Source organism: Meles meles, chromosome 5 (assembly GCF_922984935.1).
Source record: "Meles meles chromosome 5, mMelMel3.1 paternal haplotype, whole genome shotgun sequence".
In the NCBI taxonomy this organism is placed as follows: domain Eukaryota; kingdom Metazoa; phylum Chordata; class Mammalia; order Carnivora; family Mustelidae; genus Meles; species Meles meles.
Window position 1 is genome coordinate 25,769,187 of NC_060070.1, and position 25,459 is coordinate 25,794,645.

Below are 25,459 nucleotides of genomic sequence, written 5' to 3' on the forward strand. Positions count from 1 at the left end.
ACGTCATTTTTGCCCACACTTTGATATCACTAGAAAATGTCATATGCAATGATTTTTTTCTTACCAGCCCATCCATAGTTCATGATTTATTAAGTTGGAAACCTAGATAACCCAGGGCTCTCAAGATGATAGAAATGTTTTAAAAAGTGGTTACACCAGATACTTTCTGAAAGCAGTTTAGTGTGATGGTTATGTTTATTGGTAGTGTCATGGTACATCTTGAATATTTCATGATCTACCTGAAATTCATCTTTTACTGGGAAAGTTGTACTTCACTCTGTTTGACAGAAGTATTAGAAAGTGTTGGAAATTGAACCATTCCTCTTGCACCATATAAATTTCACTCTTAAATTGTGTATACTTGAAACTCAGTGCAGTGAATTTAGAAATCCTTTTCACTGTTTCTTATTTGAGATTAGGCTTTATGAGATTAGGCTTTATTAGACTAAATTTTGTCAAGTAATTGTGAATTGGGTGTCTGATTAATTCTGTTACAGAATTGGACAGGCTCCAACTTGAAATCATTGGGCTTACCGCCCTCCCCCAACCACTGGGCTTCCGTGATAATTATAATACAGCTTCCTTCCTTTCGCTGCCTTCTGCCTGTTCTGCACCCCACCACCCACCTGTTTCTCCACACTCTGTGCTCCCACCGCCCTTGTGGACTGTGGGTTTTTCTTTGTACTTGACTGGGTGGTACGGTCAGAGGGGTAGGGGGAAGGAGACAGAAGCCTCAGCAGTTTACTTGCAGGAAGAAAATCGTCTGGCTGGGAGGAAGAGGAGAGGGAGGGTGGAGGCTCTGGCCAGTGTGATGCAAATGAGTCTTGCCTTGACTTCTGGACCTGTTTTGCTGGGGCCCCAGGAGGGCTCAGTTAAAGCACTAGTAGGAAACTCTTTCCTGGAACTTTGTGGTTTACAGATGAGCTTTCTGGGTGACTATGGTACTATCTTGTGAAGCTCAGAAGCCTTCTGCTCTTTGGGGCACTGTAACCTAACCTCCAGCGTTGCCAGCAAGCCACAGCTGTGCCCCCGCCCCCCTGGGTCATAGCTGACTAAGTGTCCAACCCCGTGATCTTTTTCAGTTCTTCGTAGCATTTCACCTCCCTGAAGTATATGGTACCGCTGACCACTTCCTTAAGACTCACTTTTTCCGGGGCGCCTGGGTGGCTCAGTGGTTTAGGCCACTGCTTTCGGCTCAGGTCATGATCTCAGGGTCCTGGAATCAAGTCCCACCTCGGGCTCTCTGCTCGGCAGGGAGCCTGCTTCCCTCTCACTCTCTCTGCCTGCCTCTCTGCCTACTTGTGATCTTTCTCTGTCAAATAAATAAATAAAATCTTAAAAAAAAAAAAAAAGACTCACTTTTTCCATGGTTTCAGGATATCAGACTCCTTTAGCTTTCCTGCCTTTTTGACCATCTCTTGTAATTTTTAGAGGACCCTTTCTTTTCTCCAGCCTTTAACTGTTGCCGTTCCCCCGTGTCCGCTCCATCACGGCTCTCTGTCTCCCCGAGGTCTCTCACCGGCTCCCAGCTCCTGTTCCTACCATGGCAGCTTGCAGATCGGTGTCTCACCCTAGCCTCTCTGCTGAGTTTCAGTTAGACATCCCCTTTGTGTTTTAAACTCCACTGGGGCAAGACAAGACCTCCTGCCTGCAACAACGGGTCCTCTGGATTGCTTATGTCCATTTAGTGGCATTTCCCTTCAGCCAAAACCAGACCCTTTCCAAACTCCAATGTCTCTCCTTCCACAAGCCAGTTCCTTGTTCTCATCATGTAAAATTTAGGAAGGTTTTCTAATGGGCGGAAAATGTCTTCCAAGTTTAATATGGGGGCTGTAAGATTTCAAGGCATTTCAGGTTTTCTTCTGCAGTGAATAGGCCTAAAATACTTGTAGGTTGTAATTGCCAGCCCTCATTTAGTAGTTTGTGGTTGATGTCTTCCATGTGGTGGTATCAGATGACAAAAAAATACCATGTAGTGATGCGTTTATCCTTCACTCGAGGGAAAAGCATGCCTAGATGGCGGAGCGCAGTGCCTCACAAGCAGTGGAACACTTTTCCTGAGGAATTCTGGGCAAGAGCGAGTTTTACAGAGCATTAGAAGAGGCAGCAGGGAAATGGCATGATTGCCTAGGAGGCCCGTGATTTCCTTATAAGGCTAGCCTGGCCTGTTTTCTAGGGTAAGGTAAGCTGGCCACAGCGGAGTTGGAGGACTGTGATGGGTGTTAAGTGCAGACCGACTTAAGTTGAGATTTATGATGTGGGCTAGACCCTTGGGGTAGCCTGCATGTTGTAGCTCCTGATCTAGGAATTAACTTTATTAGTGGCATATTGTAAGTTTTTACAGGTCTCATAATTGGAGGAATTTTCTGGAGATGAGCTTCAGGTTCTATGTGTCTCAAACCTTGTTTAACCATTTTCCTCCTTCACTGCTTGTATAATCTAGTGCTAGGTACCATGATACTTAGTCTTATCCTAATAAGACCATAACTTGCTGATGCTTCGTTGTGTCACTTCAGTGGGAAGCAGGAATATTCCTGGAAGGCATTCTTAAGCCAGGCAGCCTGCGGTAACTTAACTCCATCCAGAAAGGACCATGGGCCACATCACTATTTTCCACTAAACCCAAAGCATTTGTATTTCCAAATCCGCTTCCCTCCCACCAAATCTACTGTTACTTGTCACGAGGGGCAAGGTAATGGAGGGTGTAGAAATGGAAAGAGACGGAAATGTTAACTGATTGTGGTTAATAGAGAAGGAAAAAATCATTTTCCCTCCACCTTTCTGAATTCTCTACCGAGACCTCTGTAATAAAGGTTAACGAGAAAAAAAACCCAGAAGTTTATTAACATGTGTACCTCAGGTACATGAGCTACCTGGGGAAAATGAGGCCCTCAAATGGGTAGCTTAGAGTTCAGGCTAAAGTACCATCTTCGGCTAAAGACAAAAGAGGAGGAACAGGTAGGGAAGGAGGGTTGTGAAGAGGTTGCCAGGAAATGCAAGGTAAAATTTGTGATACAGATTTAAGTTGGTTCCTTTTCCACTGATGAGGGTCTAAAGTTATCCCCGGGGATTAACCTTTGCCCTTCCTGGTAGCTAGGAGGGGAGGTTCACCTTTAACAATTGATGTCCTGCTTTTAGGCTGACAGGAGGGCCCAGGACTTTCTTGTATCTGCTTCTTAGCTGCCTTCAGCTCAAAATAATCCTTCTGCCAAAGACAGCATATTCTGCCATCCTTCATTAGCATATCTTTTGCAAATTTTACAAAAATCTATGTTCACACAAGTATTTTGCTAGGGCTCCTCTCAGGGCTTTGTGTAAGTAAAAGGCTTGGAGCAGGGAAGGAAAATACGGTTTTCCTCCACGCTTCTAAGTTCTTGCCTGGGTCCCCTATAACAAGAGACAGATTAAAAAGGCAAAATCACACAGATTTATATAATACGAGTTTTATGTGCTGGGGAGACCTTCATAAGGAATGGAGGATCTGAAGAAGTGGTTAAGCCTGTGTTTTATGCTATATTTGATGAAGAGTGAACTGTCTTCCAAAAAGAAAAAAAAGGTGATCAGAAGGTATGAGCTAAGCATAGTCAACTGGGAAATTAGCAAGGCCTGTTCATTCTGGTTCCTCACTGTACCCTTCTGTCTTGGAGATAAGGATGTCCCTGTCCTCCAGGTATAGGACCGCCCTCTCACATGAGGGTCTTACGACCTGCTTAAGTGCAGAAGGTCAGAAGTCCATCATGTACATGCTGTTTCTCAACTTCCTTTAGCTTAAAATACTCAGTATGCCAAGATGCCGTATTTTGGGGTGGTGTGTCCCGAACCCTCTCAGTTCCGTGGTAAAGCTGACTATACTTCTTCTGTCTCTTATCCCTCCTGTTATTGCCATCATAAACATTCCTTCCTTCCTCCTTCCTTTCTTCTCTGTTCTACACCAGATTGAAGGAACCAGTGATTTGGTATGGCTCCCGCTGGTTGTCCTGTTCAGGGAGATGTGTTCCCAGTACTCCTGGTTAAAATTCTAAATTTCGTTTCCCACAGAATCATTGTTGTACTGTGTATGAGGTTCTTGGTCCACTGTGGGTTTACTAAACCTTAATAAATGACTACCCTGGGCACCGAGCCAACATACATAAATAGCTTTGTTTTCATGGGAAAATGTGTTTAAAGTTCCAAACCACTAATTCACACATGAACTCTTCTGCAAATTGGGGAATGTGTACATGAATTACGGAGGCTTAGGAAGGGACACACAAATCCAGGCTATCTCGGCCAAGTGTCGTTGGTTTGTTTTGTAGTTCTATTCTACTTGCTCAGATGAAGTTTCTCACTCACTTTAGGGAGTAAACTTAGCATATTATGTTATACTTTGCTATCTTCACCCCCCCTTTTTTTCCCCAAATTTAAAAGTAGTATGAGAAATTTAAAAATGAAATTAATATATTTTTAACATCCTCTTTAGTTTTTAAAGACCATTTGTTTCTACTTATGGAAGAGTTAGCCATGTTTAACTCCTCTTTGTTTCTGAGCCATTAGGACTTTATTTATTTATTTTTTAAAGGTTTTATTGGGGTGCCTAGGTATCGGTCAGGCGGCTACCTTTGGCTCAGGTCATAATCCCGGTCCCTGGGATTGAGCCCCACATTGTTCTCCCTGCTCGGCGGGGAGCCTGCTTCTCCCTCTTCCACTGCCCTTGCTTGTGAACTCTTTCTCTTTCTCTGCCAAATAAATAAAAATCTTTAAAATTTTTATTTATTTATTTATTTATTAGAGAGAGTGCACAAGTGGGGGGATGGACAGAGGGAGAGGGAGAAGCAGACTGTCTGCTCAGCAGGGAGCCAGACATGGGGCTGAATCCCAGGATCCTGGGATCATGATCTGAGGCAAAGGCAGATGCTTAACTGACTGAGCCCCCCAGGCACCCCTTCCATTAGGACTTTAAATAGAGGGTATTCTAATCTTGTGATGTGACTTTTTTCCTCCCACAAGTACATGGTCTGGGGGGATTTCTAAAGGTCATATACGTCTGTGTTAGAGAGACAGGGAAAGTATGTATAAGCTTAAATAAGATTGAAAATGCCAACTTTCCTTTTTTACTGACTCCTGGGGTGATGCTCATTTTTCATAGGAGATGAGTATGAGGCCTGCAGATTCAGTTAGAGTTGGGACTAGAACCCAGGTCTCTAGATATCTAGCTCTGACATTCTTTTTGGGGCTAGGCCAGGGTATAGAAATTTGAAAGATTATTCCTTACTTCTGGATCTCAGTCTGTTTTGTAGTCGGTTTCATCTCTTTTATCTGCAAGGCAGCCAGAGTGTTGATGCCTTGCCTCTTACGGCTGGAATACTGACTGTGTGATTGTAGAGGCACTTAGGTGCCCAAAATACTAAGTAAAAAGTGACTCAGCCATGGAAAAGAAGCCACCACTGAATTAATACCTTAATGTATGTTTAGGTAGAGTTGAGAGATTGGGCAGAAGTGACAGAGAAAATCAAATTTTAAGGCTTCAGGATGCATAAGCAGTGTAATAATTATTCCCGCTTTCTCCATATTTTGTATATCTGTCATAGTCCAAATCCCATGGATTTCACATGTGAACTTAGGAAGTAAGGGAGGAACGTGATTAAAAAGCTTGGCAATTTTGAATCACAGTGATTTTTCCAAATAGAGTATTTCTGGGGCACATACTCTCTACAATGAGCAGTATTCTTCCCTCCAGCAAATAGACCTCTACTTCAGTGAGGCTTGAATATACAGGGTGCCCATTCTAGCACACTGGGTAGAAAGCTTTTGCACTGTATAGCACTTCAGTGAAGGGCCACTGGGGGTAAGCAGGGTAAGCAAGCGCTGCTATTTTCCCTTTGTGCTGGAAGTGCTTTGAGGAGTAAGAGAACAGCTCGTTCAGCCCCAGGACCTCAGACCACGGAGGACTAACCCGCCTATTGTGGCTTGAAAATTCATTTTGCCTGCTGTCTCTTTTGGGGGACTTTCTTTGAAGACAAGTGCAGGCCCTGGTTGAATCTGCCCCAAACATGGAGTTTGCAGGGCCAGAGAAGGACCGTCTGCACATCTTTCATGTGGTCCTTCAACGGGCCTGCTCCTTGCCCGTTTTGCACTTGGGGGCGCCATCAAGCGGCGCCAACAGGAACTGAAGTCCCTGTTGTAGAACCACTCCTGCCAAGCATGGCTGTAAAACATGTTTGCTTTTTGTGTGGGGAGTGATGGTGCTTTGGATCCAGAGTTATGGGGAAGCGATGAATGACAATAATAAGGTTGGAGATGTATCTGGCAGTTGGATCCTTAAGCAGCATTATATTTGCTGTCCTCTTAATCCAGCCTTCCCAGGGAGAGAAGTAGAAATGAATTTCAGACGTTTGTTCACTGGAGGAAGTTTCAACGCAGTCTTCCCAACAGCCCGGGGATTCCCTCACTTGAGGTAGTCGCAGTTGTTGTCTTGATTGCAGGAGAAAATGCTGATTCAGATGAATTTTAAAGTCAAGAAACATCAGCCATCGGCTACACAGGGTAGTGTGCCTAGTCCTGGGCCTACTAGGAGGTCTCTGCCCTTGAAGCCTTCCAGAATAGCTTGGGAAGCAAGTGTACAGGGGAGGAAAGTTAACAACGTGTGGCACTAATACCTCCTTTGGCGTCCTCTTAGAGGTGCTGTTCAGGAAAGCTGGGGCTTGGTTTCAAGCGCCAGAAGAACTTACCAGGCAGTGAAGGCATCTGGGAGCCTGAGAAATGGGCCAGTGTGCACAGGACTTGGGCATAAGAGTGGGGGGCCAGGGTGACTGAGATGGAGAGTTCTTTTCAGAAAATGGTGAGACATCAGAGTTGAGATATGGATTAGATTGTGAAGGATTTAAATGACTTGACTTGTTACATTTCTGTAAGTAAGAATGGGCCAGATTAAGAGTAGAATATTTCATGGATGAATTAATTTTTTTTTAAGATTTTGTTTGTTTGGGGCGCCTGGGTGGCTCAGTGGATTAAGCCGCTGCCTTCGGCTCAGGTCATGATCTCAGGGTCCTGGGATCGAGCCCCGCATCGGGCTCTCTGCTCTGCAGGGAGCCTGCTTCCTCCTCTCTCTCTGCCTGCCTCTCTGCCTACTTGTGATCTCTCTCTCTGTCAAATAAATAAATAAATCTTAAAAAAAAAAAAAAAAAGATTTTGTTTGTTTGAGTGAGGGTGGGAAAGGAGGGAAGAAAGAGAGAGAGAGAGAAAGAACATGAACCGGGGGAGGGGCAGAGGGCTAAGTAGATTCCCGGCTCAGTGCAGAGCCCTATGCAGGGCTCAGTCCCAGGACCCTGAGATCATGACTTGAGCTGAGGTCAGACCCTTAGTCGACTGAGCCATGCAGGTGCCGCTGGATGAATAAATTTTTGGATATATCTGTGAGGCAGTTTTAATGCTTCCTGCCCTCTATCCCCATTTAGGAAATACTCAAGCTATTAATGTATGAATTGAAGGATTTTAGAAGGGTTCTTATTTAAATTTTTTTCCCATTCTGGGCAATTTATAATTCTTTGAAAATTAAAAGTAATTTTTTCTGGAAGGAACACAATTTACAAGGAGACTTGCTTTAATTACATTTAGTGTATTAATTTCAAAGGGAACAGCTGGCTCAGAAATTTTAGTAACTTTTAAGACCCAAAAGGGTGACAAACAACCTTCTGTGATTTGGGGGTAACAGAGAAGAACACAAAATGAAACTAGGGTTAAGATTGTAGACAGAATGCATGTCCCGAGGTTCTGTGCACTTGCTAGAGATAGGTGGCAAAATTCTCTGCACTTTCTAGCCATCAAGTCAAAGAGGGAAACAAGCTGCGAGAGAAGAAGTCATTTTGGGTTGGGACTGAGCTGATGGGAACCCAGAACTGGCCTGTTAATGGTGGTGGGAGAGGCATGGAATCCAAACTCCCAAAACAGTAAAATGATGTAGGCTGTTAGATGGTATCAGTGGCAATAAAATGGAACAGAAGGTAAGATGAAGAGAGCAGATAGGAGTGAGGGAGAGAGCCTTGAGGATATGTGAGGAACAGCAAATCAGACAAAGGAAATCCTTCTGAAAAGGCCCTGACATGGAAGGCTTGTCTGGCACCTTCCAGGAGCAGCAGGAAAGGCCAGTGTGGCTGGAGTAGAGTGATTGAGGTACAGAGCTGAGGAGATGGAGGCAAAGAGCGAAGGAGGGGGAGGGAGACCCACAGGCAGCAGCTATGAAGTTTACAGTGACAGATAGAAACTCAGCTACTCCCACCACGTAGTCTTTAGAAGAATGTTGTTCCATGCATACTTATAAAGTAAATGAAGAATGCGCTCAACAGTATCTCCTTAGCTAATGTGGTATCAAACATCGAACACATTTGATAATGTCCCTCATTCTGGGTGGGTAGCAGAACACCAAAGTGCAGTTCAGTACAAATTTTCTAGGGACCTGAATCTACACAGTTCAGATAGTCAATTCCCTGTGCTCTGGCTTCATTCGAGAAGAAAGTGTAAGAATACATAAAGCAGTGATTCTCTTTTGGGTCCCGTACTTCTTTGGGAAAATTAGGCTAGATCCCTCTCTTCCCCAGTGCATGCCTGCAGAATCCCACCAAATTTTGTATGTTATTTGATTTAGTTCACAATTTCAGAGGGTTCACACCGCCCCCCCATGCACCTCACCCCAACTCATCCGTAAGCTCTAAGCTGAACACCTTGATCTAGAGGGAAAAGAAACCTACGACAAGCAGACATAGTAAAAACCTGGAATCCAGGGTTGCTTGTGCTGATAGGACAGATACATCTGTTTCAACAGAAAGCCAAATTGAGGATAAGATTGATTTCCATTTATGAAAATTGATGAGCTTGTCGGGACATGTCTGAACAAAAGACATTTATTCCACTTCGGCAGGAATGTGGTCGGGAATGTGATTTTTCTTAGAGAGCTACTGAATCCACTGTAACACGCTAAAAAAGGATCCCAGAGCTCCCTCCTGTAGAGAAAACTGTGGTAATTTTAGCCTGGAAAAATTGTAAGGCAGATGTTACCAAGAACTGTCTGCACAGCTTAAAAAAAATGTGATATGTTGGTATTTTTGGTATTTGGTATTCTTGGTAAAGAGTTCATAGAATGTTTAGCTTTAAGCACTTATAGATTCTTGGTGAACCTAAAATGAAAATCCTTTTGTCATATAATCTTTGGAAACTGAATGATTATTTGCTTTTGGGATTATTTATCTTTGAGCCAGCTCATGTTGAAAACCTATTGTGTGTTTATCCAGTTATGTTGACCTAATATTTTCCCTAATTGTAGTTTCTTTTGCATCGCAGTGTTTTAATCTTGGGTGCTTCAGGTGGAGTTGGTACTTTTGCTATACAGGTAAGACTGTTTTGTTTTGTTTTTTAATCTTATGACTAGAAAGAGTATTTCCATGAGTTTATAAATTCACATATGAGAAATAATTTTTTCATGAAAAGTTCAGTAAATTCATTATAATTTCAGCTTGCTCTTCTAAGGAGGGAACTTCCTAACATAGAAGGAAGCATTAACCTTTCCAGTGGTTTAATATATGCGTTAGTTTGTGGCTGTCCTCTATAGCAAATGTAGGAAATCTTTTAGGGAGGAAGGCTGGGGACAGTGCATGTGGATGGGAAGTTTGCAGTTTGGTAGAAATGAATAAGCTGATTCTAAAATGTATGTAGAAATGCAGTGGCCAAAATACTGTAAAAACAGCAGTGTTCCACCAAAATGATCTACAGATTTGGTGCAATCTTACCAAAATCAATTGCCCTTTTTGCATAAATGAACGAGCTGATCCTAAAATACGTATGGAATTGAAGAAGACCCCAAATTGACAGTCTTTAAAAAGGGCAAAGTTGGAGGATGCACATTTCTCGATCTTAAAACTTAATACAAAGCTATAGTGGTCAGAACAATGTGATACTGGCATAAAGATAAACATATAGATCAATGAAGTAGAATTGAGCATCCAGAAATAAAAACCTGTATCTATGGCCAATTGATTTTTAACTAGAATGGCAAGACCATTAAATAGGGAAAAGAATAGTCTTTTTAATGTAACTAATGGTGCTGAAATAACTAGATATCCACATCCAAAAGAATGAAGTTGGACCCCTACCTCACATCGTATGTGAAAAATAACCCTGGGTCAAAGACCTAAATATAAGAGCTAAAACTATCAAACTTTTAAGACGAAAACAAGAGTAAATCTTCATGACCTTGGATTTGACAACAGGTTTTTAGGTGTGACATCAAAAACACAAGCAACAGAAGGAAAAAAACCAGATAAGTTGGGCTTTATCAAAATTAAAAGCTTCTGTGCATCAAAAGGCACCATCAAGAAAGGGGTCACATCTTTGCAAATCATTTCTCTAATAAGGGTCTAACATCCAGAATAGGTAAGAATTCTTACAACTCAACAAAAGACAACCCAATTAAAAATTTAGCAAAGCACTTGAATAGACTGCCTCCCCAAGAAAATATACAAATGGCCAATAAGCCCACAGAAAGATATTCAGCATCATTAGTCATTAGGGAAATGCAAATCAAAACCTTGGTGAGCTCTCCCTTCACACCTACTAGGAGGGCTATTGAAAAAAAAAAAAAAGGAAATAATGTTGACCGGGAGGTAGAGAAACAGAAACTCTCATCCACACTGGTGGGAATGTAAAATGCTGCAGCTGCTACAGAAAACAGCTGGGTGGTTCCTGAAAATGTCAAACATAGGATTACCATATGACTTGGCAGTTCCATTTGTAGGTATATACCTGAGAGAAATGAAAACCTGTTCAGACAGAAACTGGTCCACAGATGTTCATAGTGACACCCATATTCCTGGCAGCCAGAGAGTACAGGCAGCCCTAATACCTGTCAGCTGATGAATGAACAAAATGTGGTTTACGCATTAGTGAAATCATAGTCGGCCATGAAAAATAATGAAGTTATGCATGATTCAACACTGAGAAACCTGCAAAACATTATGCTTAGTGGAAGAATCCAGACACAGAAGGTCACCTTTTGTAGGATTCCATTTATATCCTCTCCAGAGGAAGATCCGTAGAGACAGAAAGCAGATGAGTGGTTGCCAGGAGCTGGGGGAGAAAGGAAAGGGGGATGGCTGCTTAATGGGCATGGGGTTTATTTTTGAGCTGAGAAAAATGTTCTAGAATTAGACAGTGGTGGTGGTTGTACAACATGGTGATGTACATAAGGAATTGTACACTTTAAAATTGCTGAAGTGTTGAATTTTAAGTTTTTATATGAATTTTATAAAATTTTATATGAATTCTCAAACAAGAAAACAAAACAGTGCCTTGAGCCTCCAGGAACAGGACGGCACTGTTATGGTCAAATATTTCACTGATTTTCTGAGAAGAGGGCTTGATTAAGCCTCCCTCAATACGCAGGGAGAGACCCTTTCTGCAGCCTGGTGACCATACTCAGAAGCTCTGCCACATCACTTTCCAGCAGAGAGACTTTGGGTGCGATGATCTCTATCCCAGACCCCACTTCAGCTCTTTTGAAGACCCAGATAGTGCTGGAGTTTCCAGCCACCTGCTAACTAAATTAGGGGTAAGGGGAGAGGACTCCTAGGGGATGCATGCACAGCTTGACTTCTTTTTAATTCCTCTTTAGATACTGCTGTGGTCTAAATGTTTGTGACCCTGCTGAATTTCTATGTTGAAGTCCTAATGCTCAGTGTGGTAGTAGGGAGCAGGGCCTTTGGGAGATGAAAATGCCCAAAAAGAGGTTCAGCAGAGCTCCATAGCCTTTCCACCATGTTGAGGACACACAAGGCACTGGCGATGTACCGGGAAGAGGGCTCACAACAGGATGGGACCATGCTGATGCCTTGATCTCGGACTTTCAGCCTCTAAACTATGAGAAATACATTTCTACTTATAAGCTACCCAGTCTGTGGTATTTCATTGGAGCAGCCCAGACTAAGACACCCAGGCCTAGTCCAGAGACTGAGCAAATGTAGTTTAATGAATAACTAAATGGAAGAAAAGAAAAGGAGGGAGAGTGGGAGAAAAAGAGAAATACCAAATACTATCGGTTAGAGTATAAATTGGTACAAGCACTTAGGGAAATCATTTAGTATCATCTACTAAATCTGAATATGAATTGCCCTAGGGCAACCCAACAATTCCACTTTTATGAATATACCCTACAATTATTTGTACAGTTAACTTATGTGTTCACCAAAAGATATGTACCAGATTTAGAGATCTCGTCCGCCAGAGGAAACAACTCAAATGTTTATCAACAGTGAAATGGACAGGTAAACTGTGGTATATCTTACGCTGGAATATTATACAGTCATGAAAACTATAGTTGTACACAGTGAGGTATATGAATCTCATGAGCAGAATATTAGTGAAAGAAGTCACACAGCCTATATGATTCTATTTAATAACATTCAAGAACAGGTGAAACTAAACAATAGTGTTTAAAGATGCCTACCTAGGGAATAAAACTCTTTAAACTAAAAAGGGGGGAATAGCAAAAAGGGGCACATAATAGTCTGCATGGTGGTGTTACTTCTAAAGGAGTGAGGGAGCTATGATTGGGAAGGGGAAAGCAAGATGCTTAGGAGCATGGCGTGTGGTCTAGTTCCTAATCTAAAGTGATGCTTAGAATACGGTTTGCTTTGTAATAACGTTTATATTCCATGCACTTTCCTGTGTGTGTTACATTTCACAACAAAAATATTTTAATACGGTAAAAACAGAAATAGGAAAATATCCAGGTTATATCTAACACAGAGTTATTATGAGAGGGTGCCTGCGTGGCTCTGTTGGCTAAGCATCTGCATTCAGCTCAGGTCATGATCCCAGGGTCCTCAGATGGAGACCCACATTGGGCTCCCGGCTCAGCGGGGAGTCTGTATCTCTCTCTGCCCCTCTTCCTGGTCATGCATGTGCTCGCTCTCTCTTGTGCTTGCAACAATAAATAAATCGTTAAAAGAAAAAGTTATGAGAATAAAGATTAGAACGACATATCTAGAGATTATAGCATGTCAGAAAACATGTCCATAAGACAGATCAAATGTAACTCACAATATTTGTTTTTTTAAGTTGGCTCTTCGCCCAGTGTGGGTTTTGAACTCACAACCCCGAGATTAAGAGTTGCGTCCTTTACTCTGCCAGCCAGGCACCCCCAAATGTAACGTACCATTTCAAAACAAGTTAAAAAACTAAAAGTATACAAGACTTTCAGAAAATCTTAGGGGCATAAAAGTAAAACAAATAGAAAATAAAACAAATAGAAAGTAAAACAAATAAAAAAATCTTAGGGGGGTAAAAGTAAACAAAAAAATTATTTAGCAGTGAAGACTAAACCAGAAGGAATTCAATAGCAAATTAACAGAATACGTAATGCTGCCCTAAATAGAAATATGATTAATAGGAAAAATTTTAAATCACAAAAGAAACCGAGAAAAACCAATTCAAGAGAAAGTGCCAAATATTGAAGTTAGGAAAGAAGGTTGATGTATGGGTAGTAGGCTCTGAAGAGGAAAACCAAAACAAGGGAACAGAATAAACACTAAAATCTATAATTCAAGAAAATTCCCTATCTTCCTGAAATTAAGTGATTTGAAACTACATATTAGGTGACCACAGTACTTATCTAAGAACATGGACCTAGAAAGAGCAATATCAAGGAAAACCCTAGTTAGTAAAATTAACTGGCTTTCAAAGAAGAAGAAAAAGGGACTCCTGGGTGGCTCAGTTGGTTGAGTATCTCTGCTCGGGTTTGGATCTCAGGGTCGTGAGATCGAGTCCCATATTGGGCTCTACATAGGATGTGGAACCTACTTAAAAAAGAAAAAAAAAATCCTTAGGACACCTTTAAAAAAAAAAATCGTGTGACTTAGAAGTAAAATTAGATTAGCATCAGACTTTTTGACTGCAGTGCTGTAAGGCCAGGGGGGAAAATGGAGTAACCTCTTGAAGACACTCAAGCAAGAGTATACTAAGACCATATTAATTTTATATATAACAAAACTGGTGCACTGCTAATAACTTGTGAGAACTCGGGGAATATGTTCTCCTTTTCTGAGAAACGCATTAGAGCTGACAACCAAAATGACTGGAGAGAGATCACATTAAGGGCTGGTGGTAAATGTGAAATGTAAATTTTTCTGTAGAACTAAAACCAAGGACTTAAAGTACATTGTGTAACAGCCTATCCTCTGACGAGGTTCAAGACAGCACAACTATTTATTAAAAGCAGAGGAAAACTGGGAGAGCATGTATTAAAGTTCTAATACTTTCATTAATCAGCTCCGTTGTATTAATAATAATGATGATGTTAGTATTATTCAGAGGCTATGCTGTGTGTTATATACAGTAGGACAGACGGATATTTATAGCATATTTTAATTCTGTCATCCCCTGTGTCTCTGACAGTCAGGATTTTAGGTATGGAAGGAAAGAGATACAGAGGTAATAGAAAAGAAGTTAAGGAAAAGCTTTGTAGTCTTAAATTTGAATTGGAGGTATCAATATGAACTCGAGATACTCTGTGTAGAGCTATCTCTTGATAGATCATTGCTCACTAAAAGAATGCAGGACTTCTTGGAGAAATGGCAGATTCTAGATCTAGGGGACAAAATGTACAAGAATGAGCCTAGAATACATTAAATAGGAAAACTCTCAAAGACTAACTTGAGTCATATCAGAGAGACTTAGGAGCCAACTTGAAGAAACTCTCGAAGATGTGACAATTTGAGCTTCAGTAATAGTACTACAAAGGACTAAAGCCCTTCAAATACATTTAAATCCATGAGTTCATTTTTTTTTTTTTTTTTAAAGGCCACTTTTGGGGACACCTAGGTGGCTCAGTCAGTTAAGCGTCTGCCTTCAGCTCAGGTCATGATCCCAACATGTTGGGATCAAGTCCCACGTTGGGCTCTTTGCTCAGCGCAGAGCCTTCTCCCTGTGTCCCTCCCTCCACTCATGCACTTTCTCTGAAAAATAAATAAAAACCTAAAAGAAAAAAAGTCACTTTTAAAAATGATAGGGTACCAATTTATGTTATAAACTGGTAAAGGGAAAACAGTTATTCATCTTGCCTTTCTTATATGAATTGTACACCTGAATAAGCAAAATAATATATGAAGAGAGTTTTTATAAAATTATTGAAAAAATAATTTTTATAAAAGTATTGAAAAAAATTAGACTATCACTGTTTTGCAACCACTGTTAAACAGCTGCTAAGATCTTAAGAGCAGTGACCAGATATTACATGCCCCCTGCGATTTTGCTGAACACTATCCACAGTCTTGTAAAAAAATTGAAACAGAAAACACAGGGAACAAAGCAGCCTGTGGAATTGCCCCCTGAGTGTGCAATTGGAAATCCCAGACCCTGGGAAACTCTCTGTGGCCTGGATTCTTCCACAATGAAATTATAGGAAAGTGAAGGGCTAGAGGAGGAGCATATCGTTCAAAGAGAGACTTAAAACACCTTATTTTTATTCTTGGTGAATCAAAGTCTAATCATTTTTATTAGGTCTGACAGGTGGCTTGCTGTAGTTCTTGTTAAGACGAAGCACTTGGGGTTCTTTAGAGATGAGTCTGAAAAATGTACACATGGGTGCCAACTATTTTTTAAGACACATAGTCGATTTTTCTACCCCCTCCCCTTTTTTTTGGACAGGTAATGAAAGCATGGGGTGCTCACGTGACAGCAGTTTGCTCTCAGGATGCCAGTGAACTTGTAAGGAAGCTCGGGGCGGATGATGTAATTGATTACAAATCCGGAAATGTGGAAGAGCAGTTAAAGTCTTTAAAACCGTATGTACTGGGACAGTGTTCACCTTGGGAAGTGGGAACAAGGACAGTTGATCATGCAGGCCTGAACGGTTTGGTGATTTTGTAATCACGTCGGGATCTTAGAAAAGAATCAATAAAAATACCTCAAAAAGAGTCATTTGGGGTGGTTTCTGTTTGAATTCCAGATGTTCATACAGCACCGTGACATGATGTGGTGTGTCCTGAGGAAACTATGTTGCTTGCATGGTCTTTTGTTAATTTCTAAGTTAACTTACTGTTTACCTATAAGAGGTCTGAAGACAGAATTGGAAGTTGTGTTCGGTTTGGTGGCATCTGTCACCACAGGAGCAAATAGAGAGCAGTGCGTGAAAATACTTGATTAGCACTGAACATTTTTCTGTCCGTGTTTGGGCTTAACAAGGGCATCAGAGAAACCAAGGCAGTAGAAGTATTGGTAATCAGAGCCCTGCGGATGTTCTTGGTGCATCCAAATGTCCAGCTGTGGGTTGGTTTGTACCAAACAGGAGCAGACTCCGTGATTCAGACCCTGTTGTTCCTGACTGTGCTTTGGGCAGAACTAGGGAGGGTGCTTATTAATCTTGTCTTTGTCTAGCCAGGACTGCACTGTGGCTGAGAACACAACTGAGCAGTGTTTGGAAAGATGTTTGATTGCTGCTTTTTCAACGGTTTCCCCCCTTTCTCTGTTCGTTTTCAGAAGGCAGTTATTCTTGTCCACTTTGAGTAGCAGCTTACAGTTGACCCATGAATAGCATGGGGGTTAGAGGCACTGACTGCCGCATAGGTGAAAATCTGCATATAACTTTTGACTTTCCTAACACTTAATTATTAAATTAAGTGTTAAATTATCCAGAAGCCTTACCAATAACATAATCAGTCAATTAACATGTATTTTATATATTGTGCATATATTCTATACTGCATTGTTAAAGTAAGCTAGAGAAAAGGTTACTAAGAAAATCATAAGGAAGAGAAAATACATTTACATTATGTGTTGTGTTTATTGAAAAAAATTCTGGGTATAAGTGGTCCTGTGCAGTTCGAACCTGTTCATGGGTCAGTGGTATTTTCATGGGTTTAAAAAAAAAAAAGAGAAAACAGAGGGGAGCCCCCACTGGACACTACCTAGCCTTTCTTAGCCAGCAGTACCCACTTCCAACAGTGGGATGGCCGTGCAGCCCCGAGGAGCCAGCAAATCCTGGTTCCTTCAGCTCTGCAGCCTCTTCAGCTCCACCAGGCGGGGCTGCAAACAGCTGCGGTGCTGAACAAGACAGGACACCCCGCCCCCCACCAGCCCTTCCATGGGGCTTCCATTCCAGTCAGGGAGGTGTCAGTGGTAAGTGCTCTCAAGAACACTGATAGAGGGAAAAGAGTGAAAAAAATGATTGGGAGAGGATGTTTGAAAAAGAGGAATTTGAGGGACACCTGGGTGGCTCCGTTAAGCATCTGCCTTTGGCTCAGGTGATGATCCCAGGGTCCTGGGATTGAGTCCCGCACTGGGCTCCTGGCTCAGGGGGAGCCTGCTTCTCCTTCTGCCTGCCCTTCTCTCTCTTTCTCCCTCTTTCTCTCTCTGACAAATAAATAAATAAATCCTTAAAAAGAGGGGGGCATTTAAGAAGGCCTCTGGGGCCTTGGAGCAGAAGGTTTGCAGAGCAAGCCAGGAGAATGGGATTTTTTTCGGGGGGGATCCCCTACTGTATCCGTCCACCTGTAACAGTGTGGTAACATTCTGGGTGCTCAGTAAACATTTATTCAATACATGATTGAGGGAATCTAGGAGAAGAGCACTTATTCAGGTCGAAATAACAGCAAATACACAGCCCGTGTGGCAGGAACACGGAGGGACTGAGGAGTCCCCCTGTCCCTGGCAGAGATGTTAGCTACTTCCTGCCTGTGCGTCAGGACCCCATCTCTCCGGGCCTCTGCCAGTTGCCTTCTAGACAGTGGAGTTTCAGTTCATCTCCTGTCTCCTGCTGCTTCTAGGAATAGCAGCATGAGACTGAGGCAGAGGCCACCCCATTCCCCTCTATCTACTTTAAGTTGTACGTGTGTCTGGAATTTGTCCCCAGAGAACGGAGGCCCTGACCAGTGGAAATCGGGTGCATACTCAGGCTGGCCCCCAGAGTCGGCTCTGGTCTGCCCCTCTGCCTCTCTCGCCGTGGTCTTGCCGCTTTTGCTCTCTCTGTTCTGGTAGGGGAATCTCTCTAGCTTGCAGATGCCAGGCTGTTACTTTTACTTATTTTTGACCACTTTGGTTACAGTTGACCTTTGTAACCTTTGCCTGGAGATTGGCCTCTGAGTCCACCAAGAATACACTCATTTCTCCTTTCAAATAGCAGCTTTTTAGATTTAAATCTTAGACTATTACAGCAGGAAAGGGCTCTGAAACATTTAGGTCCAACTTGATCATGTCATTCTTGAGATTCTAAGGGGCAGAGGACTCAGGAATTTTGCATGCTCAAGGTCACGCCACTTTTAAGCGTCAGTGGGTGAGCTGAGTCTACGGCCTGTCTCTGGACTTCTCTTTCAGTCAGTGCCTGTTCTAGAATACCAGGCTGCCTGTATGTTTTATTTAAATTAAGTTTCATCCCGTTTGTTTATTCAAAACCTGGGGATGAAATGGAAACTTAAACTCATGAAAATAATTTTCTGTTCTTTTTTAATGAAAAGAGTAGTCGTTGAGTAAAGTCATTCTCCTTTCCTTCAGTTTTTACTTGTTTTTCTTCATTTTTGTTCCATGAAAGGTAGGCTCAAGATCCACAAATTTGGCTAAAGCTGATTTTAGATGTTTGACTTCATCCAGATGAATTTAGAAGGGAAAAAGGATTTACCAGAACAGAATTCACTTATTAACTTGCTTAACTGATAAGCATACATTTTCTTTCTCCCTTCCTTCCTTTTTCCCTTCCTTCCTCCTTCCTTAAGATTTTACTTATTTTTTAGAGAGAGTGCACAAGCAGGGGGTTTGGCAAAGGGAGAAGCAGACTCCCCAATGAGCAGGGAAGCCCAACTTAGGGCTTGATCCCAGGACCCTGGGATCATGACCTGAGCCAGACATTAAACTGACTGAGCCACCTTGGCATCCTAAGCATACATTTTCTGAGTAGATATTTGTTTACAAAAATATTTAAAAGCATTCTTGGGTTTTATCCCCTGTAAGTGAAATGCAGTGATTATAGCAAGTTGAGATTAGCTTTAAGGAGTTGTGTGTCTCAGTTCCTCAGTTCATAGGACTGGGTTTTGAGGGCATGTGAGAACACAATTGAAGACTGAGAACAGATTGTTAATTTGTCTTTACGTTGTCCTGATGCTGTAAGTGAAGCCAAAAAGTAGGAGTAAATTCCAGATGAAGAGGATGCTTCTATGAGCAGTTCTGGTTATGGAGGGAATAAAAGCAAATCATTCTGTGGATGGAAAGCTTTTATACTTTATTTCAAGTATTCAAGTGCACTAAAGGATACTTTGACTTAGATTGGATGGATAGCTTTGCAATTTTCCATAAAGCTTAGGTCAGGGTTTCTCAACCTTGGCAAGCTTGGTTTCTGAACTATGGACATTGTGGACTAGATAATTTTTGTTGTGGGGGGCTGTTCTGTGCATTCTGTGTGTAAATACCATCCTGGCCCTCTAGGTGCCAGGAGTCCCTTCCCACCACCTCCCCCAATTTTGACAACTAAAAATGCCTCCGGACATTGCCTAATAAGTCCCTGGGGACCAAAATTGCCTCGGTTGAGAACCACTTGTTGAAGTCATCCTTAAAGAACTAGAAAAATGATACAATTTTATGACCAAAAAATTAGTCACATTTTATTTAGTTTGGAGAAAAGCCAGAATGGGTGAGTGGGGGTGCCCTTTTCTCCTTCATAAAAGCAAGCTCCCCCTCGCCCCCCACCCCCCCGGATGGCATGGGGCAGCGTGGTTTGTGAGCGGTCATTGAAATACACCCGATCGCTGACTGGCAATGGAAAGGAAGGGGGCATTGGAGCCATATGTAAAGACAGACGAGGATGTTTTGATTTGATTTTTCTTTTGGTCTCCAGGTTTGATTTCATTCTTGATAATGTTGGTGGGTCCACTGAAACATGGGCTTTAAATTTTCTCAAGAAATGGTCAGGAGCCACATATGTGACTCTGGTGACCCCTTTTCTCCTGAACATGGACCGACTGGGCATCGCAGACGGCATGCTGCAGACAGGAGTCACCGTGGGTTCTAAGGCATTGAAGGTAGGGAGGAGAGTCCTGGTTGGCAGTGTCTCCTGCTTCTGGAAACTGGTTTCCCCCTAGCCAGTTTCTTCTGTCTTGGAGCAGCATGGCACAGTGGCTGCAGTATGGGCTCTGGAGCCTCACACTGACCAAATTCAAATTCTGGTCTCCACTTAGTAGCTGTGTAACTTGCAAGTTACTTTGTGTCACTAAGCTCTGATGTCTTTACCTCCAAGATGACACTAATAGGGTATCTTCCTTTCTGCGTGTCGTAGGATTAAATGAGGTAATCCATGTAAAGAATTCAGTCTAATGTCTAGTGCATAAAACTTACTAAATATTCAGCTTTATTATTAGCAGTTACCTATCTTGATTCTGTCTGATACATCTCTGCTTCCTTCTTGCCTCTACCTGGTGGTCTTCACTCTGTTTCACCAGTCTTAACACATACAGGCTCTCCTGTGTGAGTGCAGAGGCTTTATTAAGACCGGGTAGAGCCAGCTGTTTTCGTGGTAGCCTCATTGGGATGTGCCAGTGATTTCTAGCCCGGGTCCTCCAGACCTGTTGAGGTCCGTGGGCATTTTTTTGAATTTCAGAAACCGAAAGGAAATTGTGTTCTTACTTTAGTAAGACCACAAAGGCAAATAGAACCATCATGCTTTTTCTAGTATTATATCAACTTGTCCTAACACTGCACATCCCTTGTGATTCAGTCGAGCTGTTGATGGCATTCTGGGTGTTTCTGAGACTCAGTTAGTCTACCTGATTCTGCTGACTGAAGCTCCTGTTACCAGAGCTAGAAGGAGCTCCATCCCGCAGCTGGACAAAGGCAGTGTGTGGTGGCCCTTGAGGACGAGCGCACAGCAGCCACAGCTGCAAGGACGATGGCAGAGCCTGAGCACACGCTCTCTGCCTAACACCAGAGCCTATTGTCCTCGCGGTGGGGACGGCTTAGATCGTTTCACGTTATCCACTCTTGGCAATTCTAGATCATCGGCTTGAAATCTGTATTAGCAGAATTAGTTGAAACGGTGTAAGTGATAGGCAAAAAAAAAAAAAATATATATATATATATATATATATATATATAAAAATTCTATTTTTTTAAAAAATTATACAAAATACTTCAGAGTCAAGAAAAAGACTGGAAGTTTCCTCAGTGGGTAAAAAGGTTATAAGTCATTATGCCGAGCTAACCAACACCTACTGATCTGTATGTCTGGAACGAACCACTCGGTGATTGCCTTCAGTGTCTTCTTTATTCTAGAAATTAACTTGGGACCTTTTTGAGGGTGAAATTTAGGACTTTGGCCTCTTGAATTGTGTGGACTGACTAACTACTTAGAGGGCTGTGACAGTGGAGACCACGGCACCCTTCGAGGAAGGGTGTATGTTGCTAGAGGTGAACAAGCCAGGCCCTGTACTGGAGGTTCTTGATTTTCATCTGATTTAGCCAGCAACCAGAAGCAGTGGCCACAGGGCGCTTTGGTGCGGAGAAAGGCTTCTTAGTTGTCCTTTGTCTCTTCTTTCTCTTTTCAGAAAACCCAGGCTTCAAAATATAAGTTTAACTTTTCTTTAAGATTTCACAGTTTGTACTTCAGTGAGACCTCTTACAAGTTAACCTTCTGAGTTGTCCTCTGAGAGTAAAACAGGCATCTTCTCTTTCCTCCTACTTGAAAGAGGATAGTGGTAATCTCATGTGAAAACCTTTTAAGTAGTTTCTGATGTCTTTCTGAGAATGTGCACAGTTTAAAGCCTCATTGTAATACTCCAGACTCCTGCCTGCTTTGGTTTACTTTCTCCTGTAATGGCCTGGAAGAAAGACACAGGCCCCTTAGAGCAGAGTATAAAAATTCTGCTGTTGCCGACCAAAAAGTGTCACTTTACAGGGCAACACACTATAAAGAATTATAGACATGGCATTTTTGACCATTGCTGTTCTTTTCTGTAAAACCCCAAACAGTTACCAGAATGTTTTAATTGTCTGAGGCCAGGCCTTAGGGAGAAGTACATGGACAGGTCTTTTGTGACAGTAATTATTCAGGCCTGCTGTACGCTTGGGTTGCGGCAGTGCCTTCAAATGGTGGTTTTTTTCTTTTGTTTTTTAATTTTATTTGCCCAGAGCAGTGCTCCCCAGCCTCTTTCCTGCTGTGATACCCATAGAAAATTGTTCATGTTTGAATAGAGGTTGAGGCTGTTCTGGGCTGAGAGCGAATTATCCGGAGACTTCTGCCAGCCCAGGCTCTGTGTTGCTACGCTGTGGGCTGAGGGGACTCAACCTCCTCACACCTAATCTGGGGTGAGATGGCTCTGTTTGCAGCTGTGGTCCTGGCATAATTATTAATGATGACTCCTCTAACTCTCAGAATTGTTCCAGGTTAGATAGTAAATTACAGGGTCACTCATCCAAACCAGTAAGCCATTCCTGGTACAACCATTGCAAAGTTCTGCCCAGAGAGCAGCTTGGTTATGTCTGTCTTCCTACGATCTGAAACTCAGATTTGGTGCCCCAGCCTTTCCTCAGTAAAGTTTGTTTCCAGCACTAGATAAATAAACAAATAAATAAGTATTTATTTATTTATTTTTAAAGATTTTATTTATTTATTTGACAGAGATCACAAGTAGGCAGAGAGGCAGGCAGAGAGAGAGGAAGGGAAGGAGGCTCCCCGCTGAGCAGAGAGCCTTGATGCAGGGCTCCGTCCCATGACCCTGAGATCACGACCTGAGCTGAAGACAGAGGCTTAACCTACTGAGCCACCCAGGTACCCCTAGATAAGTATTCATTGAATAATAAATATAAATCTTTATACAGATGATACCTTCTATGTATCAGGCACTTTGCATTCATTCTCATTTACTCCTTCCAACAACCCTGTGAGCAAGATAGTGGTCTCACCAATCTTTAGGCCAGGAAACTGGCTGAAAGAGGCAGCTTGACCTATAAACACAGCTGTTGAGTGCTGAGCTAGAGTAGCAGGGGAGTTCCCTTGCACTTGACCACTGTATGCACCTCATGCTGAGGGATTGTGAGACAGGCAGGTGCATAGAGGGAGGCCGCATGGTTCTGGCTAACCCCATACCTCTGGATAGCTCCCATCTGGTGAAGGTGAGTTGGGCAGGTCATCGAGGTATGTATCCTAGAGAACCTCAGTTCAGTTGTTCTTTGATAATGGCCTAGCCTACTTTTGACAGAAAGACTAACAATTGAAAGTGGGTATAGCAGTAAAGTGGTCATGAACTCTCTTGTAGCAGATTTTTGCTTATTTTTATCTGGAGACCTTTTGTCCCATAATAGATTCGGTGGCTTGAGACTTCGTTATACCTGTAGGGGGAAGACCCAACCATGATGCGAAAGGAATTTTACACTTTGTTTTGCCCTTGAAGCCACTCTATTCCAAAAAAAAAAAAAAAAAATCTGTGATCGGATTTCTTGTCTAAGATCATATTTTGGTGCCTTACTGCCCCCTAAGCATACTTAAGTTAGGTTTAAAAGCTCTTCTCTGGTGCCTCAGAGCTTTGTTTAAACCCTAGGAGAGAAAGCTGAGAGGTCTTAGTCTCTAATTTCTCCGAAGGAAGGAATCGAGTCTGTAAGACTATTTAGACTCTCCTTTTAAGGACAGTTTTCCTGTGCTGACTTGCTTGTCATTTACAATTTGGTAAAAAAGCCCGAGTTCACATGAATATATCTTTGTTTATTTATGAGTGTCCCCTCTGTCGGTCACTGCGCTGAGGCATTGGGCATAGAGCTCATTGTTTCATAATGAAGAGGAAATTGGTTTGTCTGTCTTAATCGTCCAGAAAATGCTTTCCCCTAAATTTGCATTCCATGAGATTTTATCCTTTCCTGTATTTGATGTGTTTTCTTTTCTTCTTTTTAGCATTTCTGGCAAGGAGTCCATTATCGCTGGGCCTTTTTCATGGCCAGCGGCGTGTATCTAGACGACATCGCGAAACTGGTGGATGAGGGAAAGGTACGTGTGGGCCCTCGGATTGCTGGAGCAGCCCCTGGACGGGAGCTCTCTGGGGGCAGGTGTGGTCCATGCACATGCTATTGTCCACGGCTACGTTTAAGTGCTGTATTTTGGTTCTGTCTCCATGGGAATCCTAGACCTAGACGGCTACATCTGAAAAAGAACCCACACCATCTGGTTCAGCCCTCTTACTTTATAGGCGAAGGGGCAGGTCCAGCGAGCTTACATGATTTTCTCAAACACACTTAGACAGTAGCAGAGCTGGCATTTACAGCTGGGCTACTGCTATTTTGGTAATGTCCTGAAAAGAAGGCACCACCAAGGTAATGTCTGCACAGAGGTCCAGACACACTTGTGAGTTTACAGAACTGCTCTGGAGCGTCTAGAGTTCAAGGGTGAAGCTGCTCCGGAGGGAACCAGATTTCCAGAGGAGCCCAGTGAACAAATACTCTGGAATCTCAACTCACATAGTACCGCGCCAGGACTCGGGTCCCCAGGTCTCCTGTTCGCCAGCTAGTGTAACCCACTTGGAGGGCAGATAATAGTACATCTGAGGTCTGTCGGAGAGGGTCAGTGGGTGGGACGCCGGAGACGACTGATGGAGATCTTGGTGGGGACCACTGGTTGGTGTTTCTGATGGCTCGCGTCTGTCTTGCACGGACTCTGTGGGGAAAGGATTGCTGCTTGTAGTTGGATTATCCCTTTTTGGCTGTCAGAAGGCCTTTCAGACCACTGTTTAGTTTGGTTTTTACATGGTCTTAACAGCCCTGACATTCTCTCTCTGGAAGAATAACCTGGAAGGAAAATTCCTAGTCTGGTGCTGATGCTTATGATTTTATTAAGAGACTGTATGAAATTATAGGGTAGAGACCCTTATAGGCCATAGAAGTTTGCCTGAGGTTGCAGGTAAAATGATTCTCATTTTACAGATGAGAAAACAGGCTAGGGGGAGAAAGGGACATGTTCAGGTTTGCAGGAGTGGGACCCTTCCTGACTCCCAGCCCCGTGCTTTTCCCTCTCCGTCATTCAGCTGCATCCTTAGTGCTGGAGGCTGATCTGGGGCTTTAGCTTAAGTTGTCTTGTCCTTGGCTTTTTTTATTTTATTTTATTTATTTATTTGACAGAGATCACAAGTAGGCAGAGAAGCAGGCTGAGAGAGGAGGAAGCAGGGTCCCTGCTGAACAGAGAGCCCGATGTGGGACTCAGTCTCAGGATCCTGATATCATGACCTGAGGCGAAGGCAGAGGCTCAACCCACTGAGCCAGCCAGGCGCCCTTGTCCTTGACATTTCACGATGGGCAGGGAAAGGGGATGGAGTAGGGCTGGCTTTTCCACCGTGTGATCCATACAGGGCCACTTGGAAAGATCTCCTTGAGATGGGCTTCCTTGTGCTGGCACCTGCCCCTTATGGCCCATTTCCTATTTCTGCTCTAATTTTGGAAGGAAATATCTTTAGGACCTACCAGCTGCTTTTTGTGCATA

General features: G+C 42.7%; 1 protein-coding gene across 1 annotated transcript in view; it reads left to right on the forward strand.

The window, feature by feature from the left end:
* The window catches only part of RTN4IP1 (reticulon 4 interacting protein 1), a 44,886-nt gene that overhangs the window by 11,956 nt on the left and 7,471 nt on the right, over positions 1-25,459 (forward strand). Inside the window, exons 5-8 of the mRNA XM_046005510.1 lie at positions 9,313-9,361; positions 15,670-15,806; positions 19,844-20,027; positions 23,885-23,977. Of these exons, the coding sequence (XP_045861466.1) occupies positions 9,313-9,361; positions 15,670-15,806; positions 19,844-20,027; positions 23,885-23,977 (463 nt within the window). The remainder of the gene's footprint in view (positions 1-9,312; positions 9,362-15,669; positions 15,807-19,843; positions 20,028-23,884; positions 23,978-25,459) is intronic.